General features: G+C 43.4%; 1 protein-coding gene across 5 annotated transcripts in view; it reads right to left on the bottom strand.

The window, feature by feature from the left end:
• The window catches only part of LOC118906919 (BICD family-like cargo adapter 1), a 94,902-nt gene extending 83,673 nt beyond the window's left edge, over positions 1-11,229 (bottom strand). For all 5 annotated transcript variants that reach the window (XR_005022620.1, XM_036874869.1, XM_036874872.1 and 2 more), the window contains exons 1-2: positions 10,152-11,229; positions 2,868-3,083 (exon numbers count right to left, since the gene is read on the bottom strand). Coding sequence is in view for 4 of the 5 variants with exons in the window: in XM_036874869.1 (XP_036730764.1) it covers positions 2,868-3,083; positions 10,152-10,589 (654 nt within the window). In the remaining variant the exon portion in view is untranslated. The remainder of the gene's footprint in view (positions 1-2,867; positions 3,084-10,151) is intronic.
• Positions 11,230-13,573: the final 2,344 nt, after the last annotated feature.

Here is a 13,573-nt window from a genome sequence, read left to right as displayed (position 1 = left end):
CGCATGGGCTTAGTTGCTCCGCGGCATGTGGGATCTTCCTGGACCAGGGCTCGAACCTGTGTCCCATGCGTTGGCAGGCGATTCTTAACCATGCGCCACCAGGGAAGTCCCCAACCTCCATTTTAAGGATAAAGAAAGGGGGCTTCCCTGGTGGCGCAGTGGTTAAGAATCTGCCTGCCACTGCAGGGGAAAGGGGTTTGAGCCCTGGTCCGGGAAGATCCCACATGCCGCGGAGCAGCTAAGCCCGCGTTCCACAGCTACCGAGCCTGCGCTCTGGAGCCTGCGAGCCACAACTACTGAAGCCCACACGCTCTAGGGCCCATATGCCGCATCTACTGAGCCCACGTGCTGCAACTACTGAAGCTTGCACACCTAGAGCCTGTACTCCACAACAAGAGAAGCCACCGCGATGAGAAGCCCGTGCACTGCAACAAAGAGTAGCCCCCGCTCACCACAACTAGAGGAAGCCCATGCGCAGCAATGAAGACCCAACGTAGACAAAAATAAATTTAAAAAAATAATTTAAAAAAATAAGGATAAGGAAAGGGGGACTTCCCTGGTGGTCCAGTGGCTAAGACTCCACGCTCCCAATGCAGGGGGCCTGGGTTTGATCCCTGGTCAGGGAACTAGATCCCACATGCTGCAACTAAGAATTCGCATGCCACAACTAAGAATTCGCATGCCACAACTAAAGATCCTGCGTGCCGCAACTAAAGATCCCACATGCTGCAACTAAGACCTGGTGCAGCCAAATATTTTTTTTTTAATAAAAAATAAAGATAAGGAAAGGGAAGCACAAACAAGGTCACCCACTTAATGAGAAGCAGAGCCAAGATTCAACATTCATCCAAATTCCAAGCTCAGTGCTCTCGCTATGTCATATTAATATTTGCTTTCTCCGGCCACCTATCTTTCACCAGATCAGAAAGCAGAGTTGAGTCGGCTTCTGCTCACGTTATTTTGTAACATGAACTTAGCTCCCAAGAAATAATTTCCTCTTAAATTGTTCTGGTTTGTTGTATTCCTTTCAAAAGTCTCCATAAGAAACACTAGTTCAGAATAATTATTAATTTTTTTGAACAAATAAATCAATCTGGCCAGGCCTATTTGGTTAATCTTTCATGAATAATGAATAAAGCCTCAAAAACATATAAAATCTTGGAGTTCCCTGGTGGCGCAGTGGTTAAGAATCCGCCTGCCAATGCAGGGGACACGGGTTTGAGCCCTGGTCTGGCATGCCACAGAGCAACTAAGCCCGTGCGCCACAACTACTGAGCCTGTGTTCTAGAGCCCACGAGCCACACTACTGAAGCCCGCGCGCCTAGAGCCCGTGCTCCACAAGAGAAGCCACCGCAATGAGAAGCCCGCGCACCGCAACGAAGAGTAGCCCCCGCTTGCTGCAACTAGAGAAAAGCCCGCACGCAGCAATGAAGACCCAACGCAGCCAAAAATAAATAAATTTATTTTTTAAAAAACCCAAAAAAACCTATAAAATCTTACAAAGATAGAGATTCCCTTCCCGGTTGCTAAAAAAGGTTTTAGAACTGAGTCAGAAAGGCTTCTGAGCTGGCCCTATAATGACTTCTCGAAGAACTGTCCAGCTCTTCCTTTCCAGCCAGTCAAATGGTGATTTGATTCCCTAGATGAGAAACCTGCAGGCAAGATCTTTAGCTCCACCTACCTGAACTCTCACCTTCACAATCTGATAGCTCCTGCAACTAGCTATTTTCCAAGTTATTAGGCATCTCTCTCCTTCTGTCTCTCCCCTGCCCACCCCCAATCTCCCTCGAGATACCCTGTTCCACTCACTCCTTCCGTACCTCTCCTTCTTCCTCTCCGTTTCTCTAGTGGTAGCATTTACTTTACACTTCCCTGTGAGGCATGAAGGTTTTGACCAGTCTCAGGGTCCCCATGGGAAGCAACTATGACACAAACTAGTGAAATAACTTCACATGCTGCCCTAGCTAAGCCTTTCCCAGAGACCTAAGCACCAAACATAACCATGCGGACAAGGGCAGTGCTCTCCTGCGAACGTTTGTGCTTAGGGATTTGATCAGAGTAGTTCTTTTTCCTTTGGTAACTGAGCTCGTTTTATTTTCAACTCGTAAGGTCTGAGCTACAATAGTAAATCCAGCTCTTAATTTTCAAAAGTAGGTGGCTTTAGAGACCAGGGCATAAACAACATTCCTGCATTTGTTAAAAAGTATGTTCTGTATTTAAATTAGATTTCCACCTACTCAGCCCTCAAACTCCTTCTTTGCAATGATTCTACAATCTTGACTTTGGTTAATTAATACTTCCATGACACCACCCTATAAAGGTACAAATAAAGAACTTTTACTTAATGTGGAAACAAAGAGAACAAATTTTATATACAGATACATGTACCTCCCTTCATATTTAAAGAATAAGAAGGAATGTACATTTGCAAATGTAGTACCAATGAAAATCATTTGCTCTAGAAATTTTCCCTAAGCTTTTCAGTTTAAAGATGGCACCATTTAACATTTGAACTAAATGCATTAACATAATTTTACCAGTGACAGACTTTCTTTAGGTAAAAGAATCATAGACTTGTAGAGATATAAGGAACATCGATTCATTAAGCAAACTATTACATTTTAAAAATGAGAAAACTCCCAAGTTAAGTGATTGCCAAAGTCCAACAGCTGACTAATGACAGGCAAGGGTCTTTGCTCCTGACACCTAGTTCACCACAGCTGAAATTCTTATAGATGAAAAATACTTCATTTGTTGATATCAATACCAAAGGCAACAACTCTTACCTTATATATATGGTTGACATTACACAGAAACTGTTTCAACTTTTAGTATTTTATACCATAAACTCTTAACTTGTGACTCACCCTGCTGAGTTGATCCAATAACCTTTGGTTCTGTTCTGATAATTCCTGGACAGCCCGTGTTTTTTCTCGATCTGCTTCCCGTAGATGAACCTGCTGCCTCTCCAACTCATCCTGAAGCTGTTTCACATCACTCTCCAGCTCGGACACACGCCCTTCCCACTCCCCTTCTCGGTTCTCAAATCGTCTTCTTAGTTCGTGTTTCTCTTGCTCTAAGTGCTGGGTGAAAAATGAAGAGGATTTTAAAACCTTTAAAAATTCCAGGGACTTCCGTGGTGGTCCAGTGGCTAAGACTCCGCGTTCCCAATGCAGGGGGCCCAGGTTCAATCCCTGGTCAGGCAACAAGACCTCACATGCCGCAACTAAGATCCCACATGCGGCAACGAAGACCCGGTGCAGCCAAATAAATAAATAAATACTAAAAAAAAAAAAAAAAAAATCCAGAGCCTTTCATTTTTTTTCTCTTTTCACACTCTTCTAACTTTTCTTTTTCCTAGTCAGTGAGCACAACAAAACACTCTGCCACGTAGGAGAAGTTGCCCATTTCACAGCTGCAAAAATATTCCCTTCTTCCAGAGTAGGGAAGGCTGATTTCACAGAGATTGTCATTCCTACTGAAAATACTTAATGTTTACTCTTATCCTTAGGAATGGGGGTTCTAGACTTAGGAACTCACTTCAAATTTAGTAAATCATCTATTAATTGGTGAAATATACATTTAAACAACTTAAAATGAGTCCTTAAGAAAATTTCTTTTGCTGTCATCTATTATGCCTGGCATAATAGCAGGCACTTAGAATCACAGAATTTTCAGAGCTAGAAAGAACTCCATAGATGCTTCAGATTAACCACCTTTTCCTACAAATGAAGAAGCAGAAGATAAGAGATTCAATAACAAGCTCAAGGTCTATACTAGCAAATGGGAGAGCTGGGATTTGTGTCTTAGTCACTTGACTTTGTTTAATGCTCTAAATCACAACTCAATAAATATTTCTTGCTATATATAGCACTGTATTTCAAAATTATTAAGGCAAGTTCAGGTTCAGGACCACTTTTATTAAATCATGACTTATTAGTCTTGCATATTTATTTCTGATCCTTTCATTCATTCTTGAGTGCCTGTTACAGGCTAGCCACTAACATAATGGTCCTTACCTTTATGGAGTTTCCATTCTAGTGGGAGAGGTTGATAAAAGTATTAAATTGTACAGCGTGACAAATGGTATGCAGGAAAAGCACAGATGGTTTGAAGTAGCAGCTCGACAGAAAAGAACTCTTTTGGATTGAAGGAAATAAGAACATCTTTTTATTTCTCTGAGATAAATACAAATTCGTCTTTTCAGAGGAAAGTATGTTCTCCTACTTAAAAAGCATAGTATGTACAAAAAAGCCAAGTTATACCTCAGGGAATATATGAAATGTAAAGCAATGGTCCTCAACTTTTGCTGCTATCAGAAAATCTCTGGTATAATTGTTCAAAATACATCCACCTAAATACTAATTCCAAAGATGTGATTCAGTTAAGAATGGGATGAGGCCTAGGCAGGCATCTACCTATCTATCTATCTAGGTTCTACTGGAAATTCTGATGTACTGAAGGTTGATATCAAGCACTGAGATTGTTTCAACAAGCTAAGATGAGCATTTGAATCTTCACCTTCAGCATACTCAAACATCTTTTCACCTTGGGAATCTACACTCTTATTCTACCCAAGTTCTCATTTTTCGAATGTTTTTTGGAATGCCTCTTTTGGAAAGCTTTAAGGGCCAGTGCATAGTTATACAAGAAAATCAGTCCCATTACTTCACATTTGAGATGCGTCTAAAAAGAGATTATCTCATTTCATCCTGCCATTTTATTCCCCTAATTTGCTCTGAGTGACTTGTAAATGTTTCTGAAAGTCTAATTTACCCCCAAAAGATGCAAATTTACCATGACAGAGCAGTCAGAAAAATTAAAATTCTGAGAACATCAGCAAAGGCAGTTTTCACTGAGATAACTGTATAGCCTCCAAAGTTGACCACTTCAAGGGAATAATTAGTTTTGATATAGCCACTCTGGTATATTCGTTGAAAAAGTCACATTATAGTTATACTTTATACAGCCTCAGTTTGGAGCACAGGGGAAAAGGAATGACAAGAGAGGGACTTGTACTCCTCAGCATGAAAATTTTCTGCTCTACGCTTCCCTCACTTTGCTAAACTTCCAAAAATGAGAATGTTTTAGTCACTATACAAACTTCAGAAAGATGAAATGCAGAAATGGTAATTACCAGCCTAAAATTGTGATACTTGGTTTTATTGAGTTTTTTCAAAATGGAAAAGATTGAGCAGAAGGCAACAGCAAGAACTCAGTCATCACAGTGTTACAGAGAGGCCAGATAAATTAGGTTTGTGTTCTAAAAGAACAGAGACTTAAAAATATTCAGCCAACAGCTGTTAGTGAACACCCCAACCAAGCAACTGAAACAATCTAATCCACTTGCGGGTGGTGGGGCGGGGAGGCGGCAGGGTTGAGGACAGGTGGTGCTCATCAGTCTATTCTGTCCTTACATTTCTTTGCACACGTGACAAACTTCCTAATTCAGGTTTCCCAATGCTTTAATTTAAAAAATCAAGACTTTCCTATTAATGAACATACAGAATTTAGCCTTTTGTCTACTCTGAGAAAAGAAAGGTTTCTCCTAGAATTATACTTTCAGTTAAGTGTTAAATTAACCAATAAACTCTAGGCAGAGTATCAGCAAGTGTGGAGGTCAGGCTCTGCCCATGCTATTCCCTGCTTCTTGGGGTTATAAGGTATTTTTTTTTTAAAATTATTATTATTTTTTGGCTGTGTTGGGTCTTTGTTGCTCCGCGCGGGCTTTCTCTACCTGCGGTGCGGGGGCTACTCTTCGTTGAGGTGAGCGGGCTTCTCATTGTGGTGGCTTCTCTTGTTGCAGAGCACGGGCTCTAGACGCGTGGGCTTCATTAGTTGCAGCACGGGGGCTCAGTAGTTGTGGCTCACGGGCTTAGTTGCTCCGTGGCATGTGGGATCTTCCCAGACCAGGGCTCAAACCCGTGTCCCTTGCATTGGCAGGCGGATTCTTAACCACTGTGCCACCAGGGAAGCCCCAGTTATACGGTATTTTAAAGGGTAATATCTACAGCTGAAACTAATATAATGATGTATGTCAATTATACCTCAATAAAAAGAGAAAAAAGTTAATGCCAAAACTATCAAGGTCATCAAAAACAAGGAAAGTCTAAGAAAGTGTTACAGGAAAGAGGAGACTAAGAAGATACACAAACTAAATGTAAGGTGGTATCCTGGAACAGAAAAAGACATTTGGCAAAGGCTAAAGAAATCTGAATAAACTAAGGATATTAGCTAACAATAATGTATTAGTATTGGTCCACTAACTATGGCAAGTATACCATGCTAATGTAAGATGTTAATAACAGAGGAACTGGGGGCAGGGCATATGGAAACTGTACCATCTTTCCAATATTTCTGTCAATCTAAAACCATTCTAAAAAAGTTTATTTAAAACTCTGAAAAAAACAAAAGTTAATATCATTAGCCCACCTAAAACTGGTTGTTACAACCAGTAACATGGATTTCTGCAAAGAACCAAAAAAGCAGCACTATTCTCGTAAGTCCAGGATATGGTTCTTAAAAAATACAAAGAAAAATACTATTTTTTAAGTGGACCAAGCACTGAATGCAAATAAGGACCCCTGCGTTTGCTTACCTAAATCTACTACCCAATTATGAATCATTTTCACCTTACTTGTTTTGCCTCTTAAAAAAAAAATAGTGGTAGAATCATTAGAATTGGCCTAGGGAAGGGGAAAGAAAATGTAATTGAGGAAAGAGATTACATCTGCAGTAAGAGATAATTCACTCTCAGCTAGAATGGGAAAAAAAAGGGATCCTGGACTTTAAAAACATATTTTTAAAAAACTAAATAACGATTTAATCTCGGAAGAAAAAAGTGCATAAACCCAAGTTACTGTCTTAGTTCATATTCTGGGGGGAAAAAAAGAAACTACTAAGGCCCTGGCTGGATATGTTTTAAAAGCAAAAGGGCTAACTGTAGATGCAGAAGAAATAAAATATCTAAAGGCATTAAAAAAAAATTAAGCACATGAGGGGTTTTCCTGGTGGTGCAGTGGTTAAGAATCCACCTGCCAATGCAGGCAACATGGGTTCGATCCCTGGTCCGGGAAGATCCCACATGCCGCGGAGCAACGAAGCCCGTGCGCCACAACTACTGAGCCTGTGCTCTAGAGCCCGCGAGCCACAACTAGCCCGTGCTCTGGAACAAGAGAAGCCACTGCAATGAGAAGCCTGCGCACCACAATGAAGAGTAGCCCCCGCTCACCGCAACTACAGAAAGCACGAGCGCAGCAACGAAATAAACAATGCAGCCAAAAATAAACAAATAAATTTATATTAAAAAATTAAACATGTGAAAATCTGATTCAGGGAATGAATAAAATACAGGATAGTCAATTTAAGGGTGGAAAAAAATGACCAAACCCTTACAATCTCTTAAATTAAATTGAATCTTCATTTTAACCCTAAGAGATGCCTAACTAAAAAACTTCTATGTTAACCTTTAAACCAATAAAGACTTTAAAGAGTGTGCCTTTAATGAGAGAGCAGTGTAAGATCAAGTACTTTATGTTTTAAATGACAAAACACAATCTTGGGTTTGGTGCACAGAACTGGAGAGGTATTCAATAATAGCTAACGAATAAGTAGAAAAGATCTTGAAAATGACTTGGTTCTGAAATTAGAAAGGTGCCAATTCTGAAGTAGTAAGTAAGCAGATGGGACTAAAACAAAACCAGTCTCATTATTTAATAGTCAAACCAACATTCTCTCAGAGTCCACTCATGTGTTTATCTTTCAAACTAACCCATGAGAAAATGTGTTTGACTCCACTGTCTGATAGTTTGTAGAAAATTACAAATGTTTTTTAAAGTAATGGCTGGTTCTCTACTCCTAAATGTTGAATTTAATTGAAAATCTAGCAGAGTGGCTGTATTAAACTTTAGAATTTGTCCAAGTAGACATTCTAAAATCTAAGCTGCTTAAAAAATATACTTACAGGTATAATTTGCAAGGGAAAATTCACTTGCAGGTATCAAATGAAATAGTCCCCTGTTAATGAGATTTGTCACTCTCATATCAATACTAAAAGAATTAACAAGAAACTAACGACAATACCTTGATAATTTTAAGTGTACTTTTTAAAAAAAAACTAAAAATTTTTAATGATAATTTTCAGATATACCTAGAAGAAACTGTATAACTGAACCCCTTCATCACTCATTAATACTGATTAGCAATCAATATTTCACTTTTTAAAAATGTTATTTTTCAAATTGTGGTAAGGCATACATAACATAAAATTTACCACGTTAACCATTTTTAAGTGTACTGTTGGTTTAGTAGTGCTAAGTACATTCATACTGTTGTGCAACCAACTTCCAGAAATTAAAAATAAACTTTTAACACTAGAGTTCATATGCTGACCTGAGAGGAGTGAAGATTTTTTAAAATAGTTTAATAAGAGTTTTAAACTATTTTATTATTGTCTATCAAGTCAACAGCAAAAAGTCAAATGTAATTTATTCTTTTACAATAGAACCTTTCTTGTACAGAATTTGAATATCTTTTTCCTTTGTTGAAGACATGTATAAAGGTTCCAAATGGAAACCAGGATGTGTATAACTGCACGCTCAGGATTACCCTGAAATCTATCACTAATCAAACTGACTGATATGATGTTCCTTTCAAGTTAGCTATCTCTTTAATCAAGTCCCTTACTAAAGGAATTTCAAATCACAAGCATAAATCTCTGCAGTAGTACTTGTATATAGAGCCTGTAATCAAATCTCTTAAAAAAAAAAAGACACCCTTTTATTCCTAGACCTCTACTTCAAGTGAAAATTAAACAATTCAATTCACTGGGTTGCTTTTTGGCAGTCTACCTACAGGTTTCACAAACCACTTTTCAGAGAGGTATCTCAGGAGTTCATCGACTGGCAGACCTAGTTAAGAGGCCAACTGAACTACAGGGTTACAGTGGTTTCCTTTTTTTCCTCCCTGATTTACTTTTGATATGTCGTTGGAATACAGACACACTTCTTATTATAGAAAAGTTTCTGAATCTACATTCTGACTGTTTGACCCGCAGCAGTGATATGGAACCAGACTATGGTCAATTTCAGACCTCATTCAGGGCTGTACTATTCTCTTCTAACTAAGAATAAAAAGAATTGGTTGCAACCAAACTGGGTAACAACAGTAAATGCACAGGCAGAAAAGGATAAGCTCATCCCAACTGCCACAGATGCACCTCCCCTACCCCCACTTTTTAAAAAAAAAATCTCTTTAATTTTTATAAATGGCAGCAACCTGTATCACTTTCAAGGCCCTTTTCTAGTTAAGGTCAAGAAAACAAACAGGCATAGCTGCAAAAGACTTTGGTCCAGAGAAGTGGCAGAAATCTTACAGATACTTTAAGGGGTATTTATAACAATGGTTAAAGTTGTATGGTTCTCACAGGTTGCATTTGGCAATCCAATTGCATGTGTGAGACCCAGAACAGAAACAGAAAAGTACTATTTAAATACATATAAATACTGAGGTCCAAATCAAATCCACAACCAGTGGTCACATGCGGAGCCCAGGCTCACCTGATTTCTGCAATGGAACCATACTTTCTAATCCTTAACTATTTGAAGGCTATATAAAGCCCCTTTAGGGGCACTTGTTTCCCACAACTCTGAGCTGCCGGGAAGTTAAGACAAGGGCATCTGAAGGCCTTAACTCCAAAGCTGAAAAGCTTTAGGCTAACACCCTGATTAGTGATTAACTACTTCTCTGAAAACATGGAGCATATTTTAAATGCTTCGCGACTTTCTAATTTCCCTGTGTGCGGACATCACCTCAGTGCTGTATAAATTAGTCATACTGTAAACTCTACTTTAGATGCTGTGTACAGTATGTATACAGAACGGCCCACAGTGTTTGGAGCCGTGCATAGACCCGTTTGCTGTGAGTAGGGTGGGAAAGCCAGGTGGGTTCAATGAATGTCCTCGTCTGATAATCCAAAACCCTCCATGCTACCCCGCTTCCAGGTGGTTTTCTGTGAGGGAGGATGAGCAAGAAAGAGGTGGGATGGGGTGGGGTGGGTGAGTGGCTCCCGAAGCTACCGAGGGCCGGCAGGCGGGTGCCTGGGCTCCCCCCAACCCCCCGCTTCCCACCCATCCCAGGAGGGACGTCCTCACCTCTAGCTTATCTGTCAGCTCCTTATGCATCTGCTCGTACTGCCGGCTCATGTCCTGGTTCCTCTCGAGCAGTGCCTTGCCCAGTCGGGCCGCCAAGACCAGATCCTTCTCCTTCTGCCGGATCACCGACAGCAGCTCGGGATCCTGGGCGGGCGGCGGCTGCAGTTCGGCCCCCACGGCTGGAGGCCCGGGCTCGGCCTGAGGATGCTCTCCGGGGTCGGACGGCCGTTCCCCGGCCGCCAGCAGCGCCAGTTCCTCCTCTAACGCCAGTTCCAGCTCCCCGGGGCCCCCGGGGAAGGAGACAAGGGCGGCGGCGGCGGCTGCGGCTGGATTCCCGACTGCGTCCGCGGCCGCGGCGGGCAGCTCCATGCAGCAGGCGCTGTCCGGCTCGGCGGGTGCTGAAGCGCGGCCAGCCAAGCCCAGGCAGAAGGCGGACATGGCCCGCGCGCGCGGAGCCCGCAGCGGTGCGGCCCGGCCGGCGCGCGCCAGGCTGCAAGGGGGAGGGGCCCCGTCGCACCGCCCCGCGCCTCTCCTCACGCCGCGGCACGCGCCCCCCGGGTCTCCGAGAGCCCTGGGCGCGGCGCGCGCCGCCCCGCCCCTCCCCCGCGCCGGCGGCACGCGCCCCCTTCCCCCGCCCCCGGGCTCAGCTGCTCCGCGAGCGCTGGGGAGGAGGAGGGGGTGGCAAAAGGAAGGCTGTGAAAGCGAAGACTGAGGGGAGGCGAAGCGGGAGGGGAGGTTGCGAGGAGGAACGCCGCCGCCGGCTTTTCAACCACCCTGTTGCTGCTGCTCCCGCTGCCGCCGCCGGCCGGGCAGCGCTTCACGGGGCGGGCGGCGCTCCGCTGTCGCTGCGACGCTCGCTGCTGCTGCTGCTGCCGGTGGCCGCTCTCTGCAGCCGCGCTCCATGTCCCTCGGCTCGGCGGCAGCCCCAGCAGCAGCGGCGGCGACAGCGGCTGCTGCAGGGGCCGAGGCGGTGGCTCCACATCGCGCGCCGCGCAGCCCGCCGAGCTCCTTCCTGACTACCTCAGCTCCTCCAGTGCACCCGGCCGGCCGCACCCCGCCCGGGGCTTCCGGCCGCGCCCCCTCTCCCCGCCCCTTGCCGGCGCCTGACGCGCACGGGCACCTGTTAGCCGCGCCAGCGCGCGATTCGCCGGTTCGTGGGTCTCCTCAGCGGCGCCCAGGTGGCGCCGACGGCCTTAACCCCTGCGCTGCCTCACGCCCGGGGGCGGCAGCGCGCGCCGCCAGTGGAGACGGCTGGCGCATCCCTAACTGTTCGGGCGGCTCCCCGACGCGGCCACGCCCACGGCCTCACGTCCACCGGGTGTGGCTCCGCCCCCAGCACGCTCACCTCGGGGTGTGGCCTCGCTCGCACCTCCGAGCACGGCCCCGCCCCTAGCCTTGTTATCACCTCAGGGCACGGCCCCATCCCCGGCTTCACTCCCGCTTCTGGGCTGGGGCGTTTCTCTGGGTCCAATGGGTCTCAGTCTTAGGTGATCACCAAGGGGACTGAGGACATTTCTCCAAGACGGGTGGCCAAGCCCGACAGAGACTCGCAGCCACGGCTTGTGAGTCTCGGCTCCCGTGAGAGCTAAGCAGTCAAGAGAGGGAGCCCTAGAGAGCAGTAGGAGGGATGACTTCAGAAACCCAGCATCTCAGTGATGATGACTCAGGGATATAAGGGACCAGATGCCTCAGAGATCAGCAGCCCCGAAAGAAAGGGGTTATGTTGAGAAATAACGGAAAAAACTGCTCACAGATGGGAATACGAAGCAAAGACGCTCCATAATAACTTCCGTTTATTAGGCGCTTAGTATGTGCCATGTCTTGTGTTAGGTGCTTTATACGCATTATCTTAGATAATCCTCCCAAGAATCTTAAAAGTCAGTACTATCACTCTTCTCATTTTACAGAGAAGGAAATTGAGGCCTTGAGAGATACAGGATCAGATCCAGACAGGCTGACTCCAGGGTTCACATATATATCGTTATTCTTTACTTTCCTCACATATAAGTGTTGAGGAAGATAAATAGTAATTTGTTATCAAGATGGCCTGTATCGATATCCAAGGTGCTATCAGGAAAGCTTCCTGCAATGATCAAACCAAGGACTGAAGAACCTACTGGGTGATTCCAGTCAGTTCTTGCTTTGACCTCTTTGGTAATGCTCTGTCTTCTATTTTCAGAAACAATCCCATCTGAAGTTAGAATTGGTCACTATTCCCTTTCCTCTTGGACAACAACCCATTTTTGAGTTAGATCATATTTTGATTCTTTTCATTACAGTAAGATGGAGTATTTCAGGACACAGAGCGGCTGAAATGAGTCAAATGGTTTCTCATGGCTTTTTGTCCTTATTAATTTCAGAGCCTAAACAATACTCAGGTGTATACATCACCTTCTACTCTCAGGCTGAAGGTCAGAATCCTAAAGGTCCTGAGCCTCAGGGCTGACTTTGTTCTCTTGTTGACTGAAAAGGAGACAGACCATAGAGGGGTTCCCACATCAATCTTAGAGCTAAATTTTGAAAGTTGACCATGGTACCATTCCAACAATGCACTGTTCTCACACTTTTTATTATGCCCTCTTGAACAGAAATTGTGGGCCCATGGTGAGACCCAACTGAAGAATCCCTTTTGTCTTTTTTGATCAGGAAAGGAGAAGTTACTCCTATAAATAGATTAGGGACACACATATCAAGAGCAAACAGAATTCCTAATCAAAAGGCATTTGTTTCAGCTATTTATTTTTCCTGATTCAGACTTGCAACCTGTCTTTCCCGAAAGGTCTTTTTCTTGCCTTCCTTAAACTCAATGGTGCTACTCTATTAGACTTGCCTATTATTGTGAGAATGAACTATTACAATGCTAACTCTAATTTCTGAGGATCCTTCTTCACAATGTTCCCCTGCCTAACCTGACTAGGAAGTGATCATTTTCTACTACAGGTTTGGCCCTAAGTACTATCTTCTTGTGAATAGTCAAAGGAGACCAGCCCAACTTTGGAGAACTATTTAGAATAGTGGTTCTTATACTTTTTGGTCTCAGAACCTCTTTACACTCTTAAAAATCATCAAAGATCTCAAAAAACTTTAGTTTATACAGGTTTAGATATTGATATTTACTGTATTAAAAATTAAAACAGAAAATGTTTAATTTTTATTTTAAATACTTAAAATAAACCTATTAAATCTTAACATAATGTATTTAATGAAAAATATATATTCCCCTCCAAAAAAAAAATGAGCAAGAAGAAAGGCATTGTTTTTCATTTTTGTAAATCTCTTTAATGTTTGGCTTAACGGCAGAAAATGGACTTTTATATCTGCCTCTCCATTCAATGTGGTGATGTTTTGTTTTGGTTGAAATATATGGAGAGAATCTGGTCTCACAAAGATGCAATTGGGAAAAGGAGGAATATTTTAATAGC

Source organism: Balaenoptera musculus, chromosome 14 (assembly GCF_009873245.2).
Source record: "Balaenoptera musculus isolate JJ_BM4_2016_0621 chromosome 14, mBalMus1.pri.v3, whole genome shotgun sequence".
Lineage (NCBI taxonomy): Eukaryota > Metazoa > Chordata > Mammalia > Artiodactyla > Balaenopteridae > Balaenoptera > Balaenoptera musculus.
The sequence above is the reverse complement of the archived record's forward strand: the minus strand, read 5'-3'. Positions and strand labels throughout refer to the sequence as shown.